The sequence below is a fragment of the Nothobranchius furzeri genome, chromosome 8 (genome assembly GCF_043380555.1).
Source record: "Nothobranchius furzeri strain GRZ-AD chromosome 8, NfurGRZ-RIMD1, whole genome shotgun sequence".
Taxonomy (NCBI): Eukaryota; Metazoa; Chordata; class Actinopteri; order Cyprinodontiformes; family Nothobranchiidae; genus Nothobranchius; species Nothobranchius furzeri.
In genome coordinates this window covers 57280979-57300349 of record NC_091748.1, presented here as the reverse complement: position 1 = coordinate 57300349, position 19371 = coordinate 57280979, and the positions used below count along the sequence as shown (strand labels likewise).

General features: G+C 40.7%; 1 protein-coding gene across 1 annotated transcript in view; it reads right to left on the bottom strand.

Annotated features, from left to right (window-relative positions):
* qsox1 (quiescin Q6 sulfhydryl oxidase 1) overlaps positions 1-19371 on the bottom strand; it is a 47246-nt gene that overhangs the window by 14255 nt on the left and 13620 nt on the right. The window contains exons 7-9 of the mRNA XM_015971318.3: positions 9309-9443; positions 9104-9233; positions 1152-1274 (exon numbers count right to left, since the gene is read on the bottom strand). Coding sequence (XP_015826804.3) covers positions 1152-1274; positions 9104-9233; positions 9309-9443 — 388 coding nt within the window. The remainder of the gene's footprint in view (positions 1-1151; positions 1275-9103; positions 9234-9308; positions 9444-19371) is intronic.

Sequence of the window (19371 nt, the reverse complement as noted above, 5' to 3'; positions counted from 1 at the left end):
TTCGTCTCCTCTTGAAGTGTGCAGCTGATTGGGGCTCAGCCTCCACACCTTTTCACCTCTCAATTCAACATCGGTTATACTTTTCCTACACAAAACATTTGAGGCAGATGCTGAATTAGCTTACTCAATGTATAAAATTATGTCTTACGGAAGCGCTTTCCACACTTTTCCACTTCAGATCTACAAAATTATACTTACTGAGGACCAAATAAGTGTTGAAACATCTGTATCTTGTTCACACCCATTAAAGCTGTTTCACACTCTGAGTGCTCGAGCCCTCCTTACTTTTTTCTTTTTGGGGATCTAAAAAACTTTGTCAAGAATGTGACCCCAGATACCTCTGATATGACTATACAATCATGCTTAAAAAGCTACATGATTCAGGGCATAAAGAAAACGGCTTGACTTCATGTTCACTTTTATACTTTAAAGATAATTTTAGTTTTGTAACAATTATGCTTCAGCAACAGTTTTAATTTTTATTCTTAATCCTGGAAATCATCAGAAGACCCCGGTGTAGTTTTACTCCCAACGTTAGGAACCGCTGTTTTAAGGGATCTGTGGTTTAATCAAAGATGCATCAGTTTAAATGCTAATAATAATGTCTGATAGTCTTTAAGAGTGTTATAATTTTGTACACGTGCAAAAAGATTCTACAGCCTCTTTTGTAGGGATGCACCGATACCAATGCTGATATCGGTATCGGTGCAGATACCGAAACGATACTGGTATCGGCATCGGTAAAAGTTAACCGATACCAGGAATCGATACCAATGCAGTTGCTTGAAAATGGCTTCACTGTAACTTTGTTTTTTCTGTTCACCTAATATTTTAGTTTTGTGATTATTTCAATTCATATATTTTACTTTTTATCTACCTCATAGTCTTTTCCTGTTGAAAGTAGAGAAGAAAATAAAATCTGTATTCCAAATCATTGCATTTTTTTGTGTGGTAGAAGTATAGGTATCGGTAATCGGTATCGGCGAGTATTCAGAACCAAGTATCGGTACTGTATCGGTTTGGAAAAAAGTGGTATCGTTGCATCCCTACTCTTTTGTATTGAAGCCTCCAGTCCCCCTGAAGGGAGGGGTGGATGCACCAGGTTGAACTTCATCACATGCAGTATCTGGATGTCTAAAAGCTTTGCTTACCTGTACTCTGTTGTCCAGTACGTCTTCAAACGCCTTATAAGAAATCTTATTTTCAGTCTGATCCTGCAGCCAGGCCTTTAGAGTCTTCAACAAATTCACCACGACAGGACGACCTGGGAAGTACTGCAGATATGGGCAAAAAAAACAACAACAACAAAAAAACAGCAACAATGAGCATTTTTATTCATATGTCCTGAGCATCCACAATAAAAGTCTCTTTGATTTGATAAGTAGACAAACACTTTTCTACAGGCTAGATGTGAATGTTTGTGATTCAAGACACATTATTGATACCAACAGTTCAACTGAATTAATAATTTACTTTATTTACTCTAAAGAAGTCTAGTTGAAGTAGAAGGGGACTGTTGTCCTTGCTTTTTTTCTTGGTGAGGATATTAAATTAATACTAAAAGGTTAAAGAGGTCTTTCACATATATTTTTAATACATTTGCAGTGGTTTAGAGTAAAACTGGATGTCTTAAGTCGTACTCAGGGGTTGGAACTATTTGAGCACAGAGAATTACTTTGAGGTGTTGATGTTTTATCTCAAATAACACACGCCTGGAGGAGTTCTGCTGTGTGGTGGAATTGCTAATGCTAATGGCTATCTTCTACTAGCAGAGACATTCTATTCTGTTTCCTGGATGCTAAAGCAACAACAGCCTTCTCCATCTTGAGACAAGAGTGGTGAGTCCATGAATGTGTGTGACGTGGATCTGTCAGGCTTTTCTAATCCTCAAGTTTCATTGTCTATTTTCTATCAGAAGCTGATGCAGGAGGTAGGTGTAGGAGACCATTTTCATGTTCAGCCTGCATGTTAAACTCCGAGCGACTGATCACTTTCAAAAATAATAGGTAAAATAATGGTTTCTCAGTGAAGGACGTCTTTTTACAGTTACATTTTGGTACCACTTTAGAACAGCGATCCACTAAATAGCTAATTAATAAGTTTATAGATATCTTATTAATTTAACTTTTTGTATATCATTGAAACATTTTAATAATTAAGGGGAAGACAGAGAGAAAAGATTAGGCTCTATTTTTGGTCAGTTCCAAAACGTAAACTTGAGCTATTAAGACTACATTTAAAAATGCATGTTTACACCAGAAAATCTGTATACCTGGATAACATGCTACAGCCATGTGCCCAACACAGTTACTTTGCAGAAAAGCTGTTATTTGAGTGTTTTTCTTCTCAGCCCATTTAAAAAAAACACTTTGGTAATCGTGACAAAAGCCGAGCTTAAGCCTCTTCATTCATTAGGATCCACCTCCTAAGCCACTAACAACCACTTATAGGTGCTCCAGGCTCGGGCTTTCTCCTGTTGTGCACATACTTTGTGTCAAACTGCCATTGCTATGGCAACAACTACAGCTGGAGGAAACGTGATGCCCTAACTAGCTGATTGGGTATGCAAAGAGAGAGAGGAAATCCAGCTGATGGCTGTCTGAGACCAGTGATGACAGAGCGGAGACGGAGACAGAAACGAGTCTTTAAACACAAGATGTGTCAACGGAAACAGCTGATGTCTCGATGATGGAGGACAGTGAGTTACTTTAGTAGATTCAGCTAAGTTTCCTTTTAAGTGTCACGATAAGCCTCCTTAAGTGTTCTGTTTCTCTGAGTTACACACAGCAGAAGGATTAGAACACTTTCCAAAACAGAACACTTATATGGCAACTTTGTGAGATTTTTTTGTATTAAGGTAACAAAAATCTCCAATAAACATCACCTCAGCCAAAAAATAAGTCTGAATCTTTCAAAAGATTCTTCTACTGTGCTGAACTTCTTTCAGAAGATGTTATTTGGACTTTGAATGCTTTATTCTACCCCCTTTCTGACAGTGACAGCATGTGGTGCTGTAGTAACTGAAAATCCTGAGGTGAGCGCAGGGCAGAAGACCAAGAGCCAGGGCTAAAAAACAAACATATATTTGAAATGTGTGTCTTGAACTGTTTAATGTCCATACTAAAACTGACGACAGATCTTTCTTTGTATTGTTGCTTCATTTGAAAAAGAAAAGGGGTGTATTTTGAGAAAAAGTTTTTCTTTTCCAATGTTTTTAAAATTGTTTTAGTTTGTCTTTTTCAAGCTCAGATTTGGGCCTTAAAATGTGCTTTAAGCCTCATTCACAACAAATGTGGTCCGGTTTCCGGACGGACTGCCATTTACACCGGCTGTGCATCATGTGCAGAACACCTCTGGGAATTTTCCTCTGAGAGCACCAAATAATTAGAAATTTGACACATTTACAACTATACTTGTAAGAATAACATATACTATCAATCACTGTGAACTGATATCCCTATCATTAATGTTAGAAAAAATTTAAATAAATAAATGCAACACGAAACGTACAGGTCCTCACTGAGCCACGTCTCACTTCCTTGTCTTTTATTACACTTCATGAAAATCCAAATGCAAAAAACTGTCCTAGACTGCAAGATTACTCTTTTAGATTCATAAGGTCTGTTTCAGCGGAACTAAATGATGAAGAAATGAGAAACAACTTATATTTCTCCTTTTCCTGCAGATTCGGACATCCGTCTCATCTGCTCATGCATGCCTCTGACCTGTGTGCTGCACCCTGCATCTTTACCAAAAGAAAACAGTTTGCTGCTCCATCCCTCGTATGTCCCGCTTCGACAGAGCAATCTCCTCTCCCTGGAGAATCCTTAACTTCTCTTCCACTCAGTCCACAGAACGCTTTAGTCTCCGGTGATAGTGATCAGTTACACAGAACGACTTCTAAAGTAATTTCTAACAACAAAGAATTCATTCAATCTGTGATCATAGCAACGTTTAGGGCTATATTCACTCACTTTAAATAAAAAACCAAGACCACGTAGGCTGCGGTGAGACGACAAAAATGTTCAACAATCAGGTGCAGCTTACTAGACACAGGGGGTGAAGTTCACACAGAGACAGGATGCCTTTTGCTGCAGGCTCCGGGAGGAGTGAGATAATAGGTTTAGGTGTGGATCTGAGGTCTGAACGCCAACCAGTCAGAAAAGCTCATTAAGCAGCCGTATGAATTTAACCAGAGGAGAAGATGCAGGTGTTTCCCACAAATGGGCTTAAGTCTGCATCACCCAGCAATATTATGCATGAGACCCAAGGGTCATAAGGTCACTAAAATGCCCATCAGTCTTCTGCAAACCCATTCAGGTCTCAAAATGTCTCAAAAGTCTTTTTTAACGTGTATGTGCTCCTGGCTTTGAAGACTGATATAAAAACATGATAATTCAATCATCTTTCTTGCTAGCCGTAATTAGCTAAACAAATTTCAGTGATGCATTAATAACTGCGATGTAAACAGCATGTACTGCATCTCCTTCAAAAACACCATTAGATGGTTTTGGACCTCTGCATCACGATCATAGTTACAGCTCAATATTAAGTAAAGCAACGTTTAACCAAATAAAGAAAATATTCAGCTGACAGCACCATTAAAATGATTAATTAGTGGTTAAATTCTTTATTAGGACTCCCCGCTCTGATTATCGATTTTCTCCTGCTGCTAGTTTCATCATCTCTACATCTCTCTGCCCTGCTGCAGATATCACCATCCATATCTGTTCCATCTAAAAACAACAACAAAACACACACATGCACTTTGCCTCTCTCACTCCCCCTCATCTGTCCCATCCCAGTTGGACCATGACAATCCCATTCACCCCAGCAATATGTCATCCCTCATCCGATTAGTATCAGCAGCACTTGAGAAAACCGCAAGCTCCTTGTGGTGAGGGTCCAGAGTGGGAGGCATCTGTTAGCTGCAACCGGGGCAATCTTTGGGGGGTAGGAGAGGGGTAATAATCCAACTACACTCCACGTGGGGAGGAACAAGACATTAGCTGGAGTGGAAACCAGGAAACAAACACACAAAGTGAGAAGCATCTGACAAAACCTGTAGTTTGCATCTGCATCAGCAAGGGATGATGTAGAACACAGGCAGATAAAAGGGTGATGTCCTTGGCCCATGGCATGAGAAGACTGAACCTCCCCCTCTCTGATTATTTCCTTTATTCCTCTACACCCCCCCCCCCCCAACCACCACCTCCCAGCTGAAGGACTTCTTTCGAGAAAAGCAGGATAGAGGTGTAATCCCTAAAAACCTTGCGGTAATGCTCTTCATGCCTCTCAAGATCCACTTTTTTTAATCCTCATATGCATGTAGAGGATTCATAAATCCAGCTTCACATCGACAGGACAGTAAATCTGGTACGAGAAAAAAAAAGTTCAAGAGAAAATACATCACCTCTGTTCGGAGACTAGAATGGGAGGGATTGTAATTCTGTGATGGGAAAATTAAAAATGTGTTTTTGTGTCGTCAAGGAAAAGCCTGAGTTGTTCAGTAAGAAATGAACTCTTGTTGACAACGAAAAGACCTCACACACACACACACACACACACTCACACACACACACACACACACACACACACACACACACACACACTCACACACACTCACACACTCACACACACACACACACACACACACACACACACACACACACACACACACACACACACACACACACACACACACACACACACACACACACACACACACACACACACACACAAATGAGGGATGTGATGTTGAGACAATGACACAAACAGAGTCACATTCCTGTCATTAATTCATGTAATGAAATTACTAAGAGGTTAAGTTCAGATGTAAAATCACAACTAGAAGAAGATAAAGTCATTAAAATTGGGTCATTTTTATACTTTTTTCCAAATTTCTAGTCAGTTTTTATTGTCTTGTATCATCTGTGTAGCATAGCTCTAAATATAACAGAACAATCTTTATGAATGTTGTCTTTTAAAATCAACTGTCCACCATGAAAGCAAATGTCCACTTTAACCTTCGTTTTGTCAAAATGCATCAGAGAAGAGCCGGCCTTCTAAATTTAATGCATAATAGAAATTCTAAAGAATTCCAAAAACTAAAATAAAACACAATATTGAGAGTGGATTTAAAGATGAGTCAGAAATAACACAACTTATTTCAATCAGGAAACAACCTTCGCAGTCATTTAAGATGAAACCTACATATCTAAACATTATCATTAGTTTTTAACTTTTACTGAGTTTTAGGAAGAACTTGTTCTAGCTGGTCCTGACTGCAAGCATGCAGCGCCGAGAGTCAAGTGTTAACAAGGACGGCCAGCAGTGGCAGTCAGGCGGAACAAATGAGTGTCTCCTCAGCGACACAAAGCCCTTCTGGTCCCATTCTAGTGGGAGGACAGGCTAAAAATACCACAGGGACTGGACGCTATTGACTAAACAAACCAGAGCTAATGGGAGGCCACGGTGCTTTGCGCCCCCCCCCCCCCACACACACACACACACACACACACTGGCTTACTGCAACGCCTCCCTGGAGAGTGTGATATAATCAAAGAGATGGGTGGCAGACTAAAGCAGTGAAACAGTCTGGTGCCTAGCCAATAGGAGCACGGCTAGCGGGTCAGGTCTCATCATCACAACATGTTACACACACACACACACACACACACACACACACACACACACACACACACACACACACACACACACACACACACACACACACACACACACACACACACACACACACACACACACACACACAGTGACTGATGACATGTTGCTCATAGACTCATAAAATAATGAAAAGATTCAAACTTAGGAAATAAGTTAAATAAGCACACTTTCAAAATAGATGTAGAAACTAGAATGTTACTGAGAAAACAGGAACTGTTTTAATAGAAAAACTCAGAGAGGTCTGGCAAAAACAAAAAACAACAACAATTACTTATTTGAAACAGCAGGAAGATGAGCTTTGAATGTGTGCGTGTGTGTGTGTGTGTGTTTGCACATGCATGTGGCAAACTTCAATCCCGCTGAGGATCCATCATCAAGGTCAACAACCCCCTTGAGGGTTTTTTGCTTTCTATCAAGTAAATTTTGTTTACACACACACACACATGTGTGTGTGTGTGTGTGTGTGTGTTTATTCAAAAAGAAGAAAAATTAAAAAAATCTGTGCATGTGTCAAAAGATTATGTTAAGCCTGCAGAATTGTGTGCTGGAAGTTAAAAGAGCAAACCAAAATGTAATAGGGGAGGGAATAAGAACACTGAATCATAAAAGCTCATATTCTCCTTTCTGCCATCTCATTCTCCATCTAGTGGTGACCTGATATCACTGCACATTCTTTATGGATATGTTTCATATTAAACAAATAGGTTTTATTTGACTAATTTAACATGCTGTGAATTTTGAGTTTCTGGTTTCAAATTAGGTTCCTCAAATCAAATCAAACTTAATTTATATAGCACTCAATCATACAATACATGTAACTCAAAGTGCTTAACAAATTAAAAAGACCCCACATACACACATTCCCTCCCATCCCCAGAATTTAAAAACAGTCTGAGAATAAAAAAACCCTGCAAAACACTCATCCCCTGGCACACACACACACACACACACGGAAAAAACACAATGGACTGAGTTTAGATGAGCCAGACCAGCTGAGATAAGGAAACGCCATCGGGGAGCCATCTGCCCCAACAGCAAATAATAAAAACTCTGTTTAAAAATAGCACGTATAAAAAAAAGAATACATAATGTAAATAAATAAATAGATAAATAAATAACCTAATTCATTTATTTATTTAAAAAGTGATAGTAATGAGTTAAAAGCTAAGCTAAAAAGATGGGTCTTGAGCCTGTTTCTAAAAACATGAACGTTCTCTGCGGCCCTGAGGTCCCCTGGCAGCTCGTTCCAGAGGCGAGGACCGTGATACTGGAAGGACGCCTCGCCGTGAATATGACTCTTGACTTTAGGGATGACAAGGAGACGGCTGCCAGAGGAGCGCAGAGACCGCGTGGGTTTATACGGTAAAAGCAGTTATGAAAGATAAGAAGGCCCAAGACCATTAAGACATTTAAAAATCGTTTAAAGTATTTTAAAATGGATCCTTAAACATACGGGGAGCCATGCAGTGATTCTAAAACTGGAGTGATGTGCTCCCACCTCCCGGTCTTCATCAGGACACGTGCTGCTGAGTTTTGTAGAAGTTGTAGACCTGAAATCCTCTTTTTAGGAAGACCAGAGAGCAGGGCATTGCAGTAGTCTATCCTACTGGTGATAAAAGCATGCATCAGCGTCTCCGTATTGGCCCGAGAGAGAATGGGGCGGACTCTGGCGATGTTCTTGAGATGATAAAAACCTATTTTGGTGATATTTTTAATATAATGGATAAAAGTCAGCTCAGAGTCAAAGGTGACACCCAGGTTCTTCACTTGTGAAGATGGATTAAGAGACAGTGATTGTAATTTTGGTAAAAGTTTCTCTCTCTGGGCCTCAGGACCAATAACTAAAACTTCAGTTTTGTCCTGGTTGAGCTGGAGAAAGTTTTCTGCCATCCAGGATTTGATGTCTAAAATGCTATTAAAAAGTGTGTCCATTGGCCTTGCGTCATCAGGAGACACAGAGATGTACAACTGTGTATCATCAGCGTAACTATGGAAATTCACCCCGTGTTTCCTGATGACACTGCCAAGAGGGAGCATATAAAGGTTAAAAAGTACTGAGCCTAAAATTGAACCCTGGGGCACCCCACATGTAATCCCATGAACCCTAGAGGAACAGGTATCCAAACTCACCATGAAAGTCCCGTATGTGACGTAGGAAGTGAACCATCGGTGAACAGCACCAGAGAGGCTGATCCATTTCAAACGAGTTAAAAGAATAGTGTGGTCTACTGTGTCAAAGGCAGCACTTAGATCCAGTAGAACCAGTAACAACTGAAAACTGCTTTTTTATGCAACAGGAACACAAAACACAATAAAAACAGTAAATATATAATTGAAAAGAGCCTTATTCACTTACACACGCGTTTGTGTGTGTGTGTGTGTGTGTGTGTGTGTGTGTCCATGTATTTGTCTCTACCTTTGCCAGTACAGAGATGTATTTCTTGAGAGCATTCAAAGCGTCTCCTCTGATGATGTCATGAGCAGCCAGCTCCACACGCAGAGAGTAGTGCAGCGCTGACTCCAAGTCTGCCATATACACGTGGGAGCTGCAAGCAAATACAGTCACACAGGAAGTAACATCAGCAGGTAAGTAGTGTGAGCCGAGTGTGTGTTGTTCATACTTGTTAAACTGTCTCCAGGGCTCCTTAGTGCTGTTGCTTTGGATCTCTGTCAGGACCACTGTGGCCTTCCCTGAACGCACCACTCCCCGCAGCCCCTGGAGGGCGTAAGTGTAGAACATGCGAGCTTCATTGTTACTGTTGGACAGAGAAAAGGGAGAAAAATCAGCAGTGGTAGAAGAATTCATATTGTTAACTTTATTAAATTAGTCTTTTAAGCATCACCAGTTAATTAGATGCAGGCTGCTTAATTATGACAAATACATTTTTTAAAGAATACCAGCAAAACACATTCCTAGAAATTTGTATTGATTATTATTACTTTTTGAGTTTGTTAAAGCCTAGAATCACAGATAATAAGTGTGCATAAAGACAATAAAGTGTATTTGTTATAAGTGATCAAGTACTAATCAAAAACATCAAAAGCATATTTAACTCTGATCTTTGTGATTGCTATATTAATATGGTTTATAATTGGCACAACTGATCGCTCTCTGGGTGTGCCCACACTTACTGTGTAATGTTGTATTTCTGTTTTTCATCCCATATTCTAGACAGAATTGACAAAAAGTCTTCAAGAAACCAAAGAAGTCCAGTTGCCTTCACTTGAAACCTTTTGAATTACCATGACCTGGATGACCGAGAACCTTCACCAATTCATCTGTTTTTATTAATTTTTTATTCCCATGTTATTGTTATTTTGGCAACTAGGTTTTAGACTTTTACTATGAAGCACCTTGGTCACCTTTTTGGCAGCTTAAAACGCTCTACGAATAAACACTGATGATTGATAAACTTTTTTTTTTGTTTATCAGTACAGATACTGTTCAAAAACTAATGCAATAATATACAGAAACGCATCACTATTATTATCATTATTAAATGATAAATGTATTGTTTAGGTTTCTACAAAAGGTATAAAAAGCTACTTTTCAGTTCTGAACGTTTTAGTCTCAACTCTCCTTCAACACACCTGATATTAATCAGCAGGTGATTAATAGGCTTCTGCAGAGCCTGGATAGCAGGTGATTCAACCTCTGAATCTAGTGTGTTGAGCAGAGAAACCACTAAAATATGCTGGATACATATGCTTTCCTGGCCCTCCAGGACTGGATTGAATACCCTTGATCTACAGGGTTAACTCATTCACTGCCATTGACGACTAAAGTCGTCATTTGCATTTTTTTACTGTGTGGGCGTAGGAACGAGCCCCCGCACCGTGAGAACAAACATCCCAGCTCTAAAGCCGATATTGATCCGCGTACGTCACACATCACGAGATCAGGAAGCAGAAAATCCATGTGTTAGGAGATCGTTTTGGGCCGCTGCTGTAAAAAAAGTGAGGCGCGAACCTGAAAAGCTTCTGCCGATCACAATTCGACAACGGATTATGAAAGAATGGATAATGCTTGAAATGCGCAGATTCTTCCTGATGTAAGAGGTGAAGCTACTCTCTGTTTAGGTAGTTTTGGCAATAACATCATCATAGAGCGCAACGTTCTGTGACTCTTAAAAAAAACAGTAAAAACGGTGAAAAATGCTGGCAGCGAAGGGCTTTACTGATCAGGAAATGGCTGGCAGTGAATGAGTTAATGAAATGTCACTCAGACCCCACCCCCTCCTGTGGCTAGAATATGGCATTTGCAACTTCAGAGTTGGCAGGCCACTCCCTGCTAGTGGAGGGAGCTGACATGGTGTAGATGGAGTCCGCTTCTAGCACGTTTCCAGCAAGTTTTAGATCGTAAACACAGCTGATTTGTTTGATTTAGTGATGAATCACTCCTATAGAAACTAATGAAGGCTGGGGAGACATTTCAGCTGTTAGATGATGGTGTTAAAAAAAACTAACAGCGAGGAGATAAGTTTCATTTTCGGTTTAAAGTGACAATGTGTAGTTTTAATCATTAAAATCTGGAAATATCCATCAAAATGTTGTTGAAACTGAATTAAATGATGCTCAGTTGTTGGAAAATATTGGCGGCTTTGTAACATATAACCATAAAAATCAAGTCTCTGGGCGACGCCATTTTGGATGCCATGTTTCATTCTACGGGAATCCTTGGGACAAAACACATTTACTGATTCGTAACAAATGGTTACAAAACTTTCACCATTAATAAACATTGTTGCTTTACACATTTACCTCTTTCCTCATTGCCAGTGATGAAATGGAGTCTGGTGTGCTGGTCATTTTGCTTAAGTTTGCACTCCCCAGGCCTTTTTGACCCTAATGACCACCCATTGGTAAGGTCTTACTCCAACACAAAAATACTGCTTTCTTGCAGCAATTTAGGTATCTACTGCCCTCTACCACCAGGAAAAATACACACGGTCACTTTAACCACAGTGAATTCATAATGGACACAAGGGGGTGCTAAAAACAAGCTAAACAGCTAAGTGTGCCTTTAAAAAGAACATATTTTTTTCTAATGTAGTAGGTTAAAGTAAAAATACTAACAAAAGGTACTAAAACTTCTCATTTAAAGACTGGGAACATAATTCTATAGCTGCATTATGAAATATAGTGCAAAGCAAAACGTCATCTAACAATATTTGCATATTTAAACTGCAGATGAAAATGTCCAACAGTTTAGGGGTAGACACTTTTATTCCAGATGTCTTGGCGGCGTTTTTCTTATTCTAATCCCCGACACACGCGAGTGTTCTTTAAACTCTTGTTTTAAGCGGTCAGTGACATAAATATTGACAAGCTGGCCCTTAAGTTTGTTCACTTAAAGGCCTTTTTAAACACCGAGCAGATGGTGTTTGGAGTTTTGTGGTTCCGAGAGATCACTCAGCCGTGTGAAAACCCTGTAACTGGAAAACCTCGGCCATTAATGTTCTTTCCACCCCTCACATCCACCTCATTTGCTTTCTGCTCTCATCATGGACACCAAGAGAGTGTCGTAAAAAAAGAAAAAAAAACTCGGGCAGGATGGTAATAAGGAGGATGGATACTCTGGCCCTATGCTCGCTCACACCAGCCAGGGACTCAATTACACCTGCGTGTCTGGTGGGAGTGTACAGATGTGGAGGGAAAGCTATTCATCCACCGCTCCCCAGGACTAGCGGGCAGCCAGGCATCTGGGTGGGCTGAGAGCGTGTGCATTCACCTGGGACCAGCATGCATTACATGCATGACGAATGTGAAACGCCCTCGCATGCTCTCTCTCTCTCACACACACACACACACACACACACACACACACACACACACACACACACACACACACACACACACACACACACACACACACACACACACACACACACACACACACACACACACACACACACACACACACACACACTCTTCTCTCTCTCTCTCCTCTCCTAGGATCAATCAGACATTCAGCGATGATGGGAGGCCATCTGTCGCTGTGTGCAGCTGGGGGCTTGTTTGGCAGGTGAAGCCAGAAAAGCAATTGCATTGTTTTCATGCAAGAAATTAAAAATAAATAAATAAATAAATAACCTCCCTTCTGTACAGTGATAGAGATGAGGAGGGTGGGGAAGGGGAGAGACGGAGGGCGAATAAATAAATCAGCAATAAATCATTTCCTTTTTGCATTTGTCAACTAAAGAGTCCTCTTTGCATGCCAAGTTATTGAAAGAGCCAAACAAAGAGGCATAAACAGCAGATGAATTTGCAGGGTGAGGAATGATCAGCGCCGCTTTATGATGGTGAATAATGGGAGCGATTCTGATGCTCTGATCCCATTAAGAGGCCAGATGTTTAAAAGTATTCTCATGAATAAGGTTCAGATAATGAGCAGGGGCCAAAAAGCTTTTCAGCACAAAGCAAAGCTGCTGCATGTGGAAAAATAAGACCTGAAGCAGAATAAACTTGGTGTCTGTGCAACTTAGACCAAGTGGCAAGGGAATTATGGTGAAAAGTTTGAGACGTTAAAGGTAATAGAGCAAGAGGGTCTTTTTGATGTTTCTTTACATGTGCAGCCAATAGGAAATTAGGATCATGATGTTTAGACAAACAGAAGCACAACGGGGGGGGGGGGGGGGGGTTGGGGCTGAATGCTTCTTTATGTCCTGCATGAGTTAGTGCTAGCTGCTGCTTAGCAGTGAAACGAGTTGTTTAGCCACAACCTTTTCCAAGATCTTGGAGATGAATGGAAGTTTAGAGATGGGTCTGAAGCTGCTATGGAGAGAGGCGTCAAGACTCGGTTTTTTAAGAAGCGGGTGGATTATAGCATTCTTAAAGTAAGCAGGAACCTGACCAGAAACCAGAGAAGCATTAATAATGGAGAGCACGCTGGGACCGATGGACTGAAAAGCACTTTTAAACAAAGATGAGGGTAAGATGTCGAGGGGGCATGCAGAGGTCTTCATAGAGTTAACTAGTTTGGTTAACTCAGGCAAAGAAACAGGAGCAAAGCTATCTAGGATGATGGGCCTGGTTGGAGTCAGGAGAGGCAGCGATAAGGCTGAAGGAGAGATGCTAGATCTAACCTTATTGAGTTTGTCCACAAAGACAGACAGAAAGTTCTCACAGTCTGTAACAGAGTGGATGGAGGCTGTAGGAGAGGCAGGAGAGACGATGCTGCTGATGGTGTTAAAGAGCACCTTGGTGTTCCCTTTGCTCTGGGACACCAGGTTGGAGAAATAGGAAACCCTGGCGTCTCTGACTGCAGAGTTAAAGGATGTCAGAAGATCCTTTAGGTGCAGCAGATGGACGTGGAGATGGGTTTTCTTCCACAAGCGCTCAATTTTTCTGCATTGGCGCTTTAGGCTGCGAAGGCTGTCATTAAACCAGGGAGTAGGGTTTACTGCAGGAACTGATCTGGTTCTGACAGGACAGATGTTGTCCAGAATGGAGAGGCAGTGCTTGTTAAACTGAGAAGTTAAGGAATCTGGGTTGTTATCAGAAGAACAGGGTGGATCAAAAGCAGCAGAAAAATTGCTAGCTGTGCTCTCATTGAGAAAACGAGAACTAACCATACGGCGAGCAGGAGGTGGCGACGCAGAAACTGACAAGTTAAAGAAAATGCAATGGTGATCTGAAATATAAACGTCCTCAGGACAAACACTGTCAGCATTTAGACTCAGGGTAAAAACAAGGTCTAGAGTGTGCCCCCTGGTGTGTGTGGGGCCAGAAACATGCTGGGTAAAGCCAAAGGAGTCCATAAGGCTGGAGAAATTCATGGCAAAGTGATCGGAGGGATCATCAACGTGGATGTTAATGTCACCCACAATCACCAGTCTGGACAGCTTCACTGTGGAGGATAGAAAGTCACTAAACTCCTGAAGGAAAGAACTGTTTGGACCAGGTGGACGATAGACCACAGCACAGTAGAACGGGTCCTTACGCCCGACTTTAATCAGCTGCAGGTCAAAGGAAGCAAATTGACCAGAGGTTGTAGAGCTACATGGAAGATCCATATTTCGGTTGAAATGCTCTTTTCGACATTTTAGCAGCTGCACAGACAGCCCATGTAAACAGAAAGTGTTTGTGAAGACTTCAGTTTGTGAGTTTACAGCCGTGCAGACCGGGTTTTCAGTTCAAGATCAAGTTCTGCATTATCTTATGCAGTTACAGTCTGACCACGGACACAACCACCTTAAACCTTCAACACAACCTCACATCAGAAAAACAAACATGAGCTAAAACCTGAAGCAGGTCCTCACAGGGGCACCCCCAAAAAGTTTTGACGTGGGTGGCCAGACGGGGCCAAAGAAATTTTTGAGGTGGCACACCAAATTGGTCCTTGTGGTAACTCTGGGAGAGTTTAGCCTGTGGCGATGCATTGTGTTGCTCCTTTATTTGATTTCATATATATAAAAAAAACTGTACGTATCCAAAAACATTTCACTTAAAATTTACAAACGCAAACATTTCAGAAAAATAAATTTCAGTTTTTTTAAATGTTATTTTAAAATGTTTTTTTTAAATTCACCTGTTGCTGTGTTCACAAAAAACTATGGAGACAACAACTTTTTTTAAATGGTGAGCAGCAGAAACATATGTATTTTTTTATTCTGATTATTTCTTTAGTCATGAATTGTATCATTTTTCTTTTGTTTTACAATTATGTCTTGAATAAATGAGATAAATTTATGGTTTAAGTGAACATTAATATGATTTAATAACACTGGCTTTTGGTGGGGGAGGGGCAGCAATTTTCGGGACCACTGGGTCCTCGACCTTATAGCTGAACTATGTGGTTTACTGAGTGAGGGTAACATCTGGAAGTTCATTTTCTCTGATTCACAGCAGGAACTCGATTGAGCATGGGTTTACAGCAAAAAGGCTGCCTGGAACTCAACCCCTTGATAGGAACACCTCCTCCCTAAAGTCACACACACAGCAGTTTGCTGCCGTTTTAAAGAAGCCTAAGTCTCCTCCCTTTCCTGTTGGCTTATGGGGTTTTCAGAAAGGAGAAAAAATGCAAGTCAATGGTCCTGTAAAAGCTTTTTTCTAATCCTGTTTTTTATTTGCCATAGATTTCACAGTTGATGTCCATGAATTTTCAACACAAATTCTGATGTCAAGAAAGCGCTTATCTTTCAAACCAGTTATTGTAGGTTTTGTGTGAAGATGTATAGGACTACAAATACGCATCACCAAAATTGACATAATCGAACCAGACACACAGAAGATGAGAAGATTCGTTTAGCAGGCTTCAAGTACATCTTCCAGGCCGACAGAAGGAGCATTAAACATGGAGAAACCACTATAAATATGTTCGTGTGGTAAGTTATACAATTACAATTATACAATTATAATGGTCGGAGGGCCACACACAAAAAAAAAACAGAAGCAAGAGGGCCGGTGTGTGTGTGTGTGCGTGTGGGGGGGGGATGTTGCTGCTGTTTGGATAGCTGGCTGTAATGCACATAACACACAAGCTTGCAATAAAAAGGAGGACAACACCTGTCCCCCTCCAGCTCGGCTGTGTGACTGCACTAACCTGTCCTGTGAGACCCTCACCATGTAAACCTCATGTCCATGCTGTCTCTGGAGGAGCAGATAGGAGACAAGATCTCCTGTAACTTAAAATGAACCAAAGCTTCCTCCCAGTTTCTCTTTAAGTTGAATTTAACATCAGTTTATCATCATGAAGCAAAAGAATAAAGTGGAACAAGAACTTCTATCTTCTATTTCTCTCTCCTTTTAACTTCTCCGTGTCCCTAAATAAAAGAGACAGATGATCACGCTGCAGCCGCCGTCACTCACCCCGCTCCCTCCCCAAGACCAGACCTCCCGACATCACAGCATTCGGTCTGACTGAGCGCTTCCAGGAGAAAAACTAATGAAATTATGAAAATAATAATGCGTGTTTGGAGGAGCGTCCTCCGATCCTCTCTTGTGTGAGCAGACAATCTCCCGACCCACTCTCTCTATCTCAGTCGCTGATTGAGTGAGCGGAGCGCGCCGCGTGACAACCCGCTCAATTAACATAATTTACGGCCCAAATCCAACAGAACTGGTCGGGCTGATTCGATTCGGGTTCGGTCTCAGATTACAACTCCAGCACTCAGCCCTGCAGTACCAAATATAGGCAGATCAAAGTTTCCTAACCGGTAAATGTTTTGGCATCAACATCATGCTAGCGCGCAACGTTCTGTGACTCTTAAAAAAACAGTAAAAACGGTGAGAAACGCTGGCAGCGAAGGCCGTTAGTGATCAGGAAACGGCTGGCAGTGAATGAGTTAAAAAAGAATATATATATATATATATATATATATATATATATATATATATATATATATATACATATATATATAACAGCAAATGGTGAACATAATAACAGTAAACATCTTAGGTGTGTTCTTGCTGTGTCTTTGTAAATCCATGCTTTCGTTCTTTTTTAAACACAGAAACAGTTTTGTTTACCTGTTTGTAGCTACGGTTTCGCCGACAGCTGCCGGCTTCTTCAGGCTGACGCTGATGGTGGCGCGTCACTTCCTTCTCCGTTTATCTGCGGGCAGCAGAGGACGTTGTCGCCCTCTACTGCCCGCTCTCCCCTCTCCGACGATGCAGTCCCATGCGTGGTCCAGCGTGTAAACTCCGTCGTCCCTGTTCATGGTCCCACATCCACGTCTCCTTATCTCTATTGCTTCCTTGATCCATCTTTTGTATTTTTGTTGTTCAGTGGTTATGATCCGTGTGCTGTCCCAGTCCATTATATGGTTTTCTCTTAAGCAATGTTCTGTTACGGCTGACTTTTTTATTGTACTTTCTGCTTCTTCTTTTGCTGCTCTTGTGTGTTTACGATTTGCCTCTTTCTCGCACTCCTTTCTGTGTTCTATTGTCCGTGTATTGAGTTGGCGTCCGGTTTCTCCTATGTATGTTTTATTGCATATTTTGCATGGGATTTCGTAGATGACTCCACATTTTTGTCCAGCTGATATTTTGTCTTTTGGGTGTACTAATCTGTTTCTAACTGTTGTGTATGGCTTTGTTGGTGTGTTTATGTTGTGTTTTTTCATTGTTGCTCTTATTTTTTCCGTTATGCCTCTGATGTATGGTAGGGTTATCACTGGTTTTGGTTCTTGTCTTTCTGGGTTTCTGGTTCTTTTTTTGGGTTGTTCTTTGCTTTCTGTTTTTGTTTGTTGTTTTCCTTTGTTTATTGCCCATGTCGGGTATCCACAGGTCTTTAAAGCGTGTTGTATGTGTTTGTCCTCTTGTTTACGGTCTCTCTCTTCTGTTATTATGTTTGCTCGGTGATATAATGTTCTGATTACTGACATTTTGTGTATGGTGGGGTGTTCTGATGTCCATAATAAATATTGGTCTGTGTGTGTTGGTTTCCTGTATGTGTTTATGTTTAGGGTCCCGTCGGTCTGCCTGGTGATTTTCATGTCCATAAATGCTATGCTGCCTTCTGTTTCTAACTCATAAGTGAATTTTATGTTGCCCGTGTCGTCAATATTGTTTAAGTGTTGTGTTAGTGTTTCTGTTTGACCTTTTGGTATGATTTCCAGTATGTCGTCTACGTAGCGTTTCCATAGTTTTATTTTGCAGTTTGGGGGGGCGGTGGCTATGGCTTTTTGTTCCAGGTCTTCCATGAAAAACTCGCACAGGGTGGCTGATAACGGGTTACCCATGGCGAAGCCTTCCAGTTGTTTGTATATTGTGTTGTCGTATGTGAAGTAAGTGGAGTTAGCTACCAATCCTATCAGTTGTGCTATGTCATCTGCTGTGAGGTTTGTCCTTTTATGTAAAGTCTTGTCCTGTCTGATTCTGTTAACTACTATGTCTATGGTTTTTTGGGTTGGTGTTTTTGTGAACAGAGATGTGACGTCATGTGAGATGAGTATGTCGTTGTCTTCTATTGTAATTTCCTTTAGTTCTTTTGCCAATTCTATACTATTTTTGCAGTGTTGGTCTGTATTTCCTAATAACGGGCTGATGATTCTGCTGATATCTTTTGCCATGTTGTATGTTGGTGTACCTATGCTGTCACTATTGGTCTAAGTGGGGTGTTTTGTTTATGTATTTTTGGTGTTCCATATATTCTTGGTGTTATGTTTGCTGTGGGAATCCAGTGTTTGTACATTTTTTCTGTTATTTTGCCTTTTTCGTGCAGTGGCTTCAGTAATTTTTTCATGTTTTTCTTAATGTTTTCTGTTGGATCTTTTTTAAGTATTTCATATGTATTTTTGTCTTCTAGCATCTGTTTCATCTGTTGTTTATATTTTTCTCTGTCCATAACTACTGTGGTTCTTCCTTTATCTGCCGGTAGAATAATTATCTGTTCATTTTTGGATAAAGCTGTCATGGCTGATTGTTCTTCTTTTGTAATATTGCTGTGTTGAATTTGGCTGTTTTTTAATATCCCAACTACGTTATTTCTGAGTTCTGCTTTCTTTCCCTCATCTGTGATCTGTTGACATGCTAGTTCTGTTGCTACAATAAATTCATCATATGGTATTTCTTTTGGTGTGACTGCAAAGTTTAAACCTTTCTTTAATATGCTTTCTTCTGCTTCTGTTAGTTTGTATTGTGAAATGTTACATACCCATGAGTTTGGTGTGGAGTTGCCTTGTATTTCTCCCCTCTTTTTCTTGTTTATGAGTCTGTTTAACTTCTTTATGTGTCTTTCTT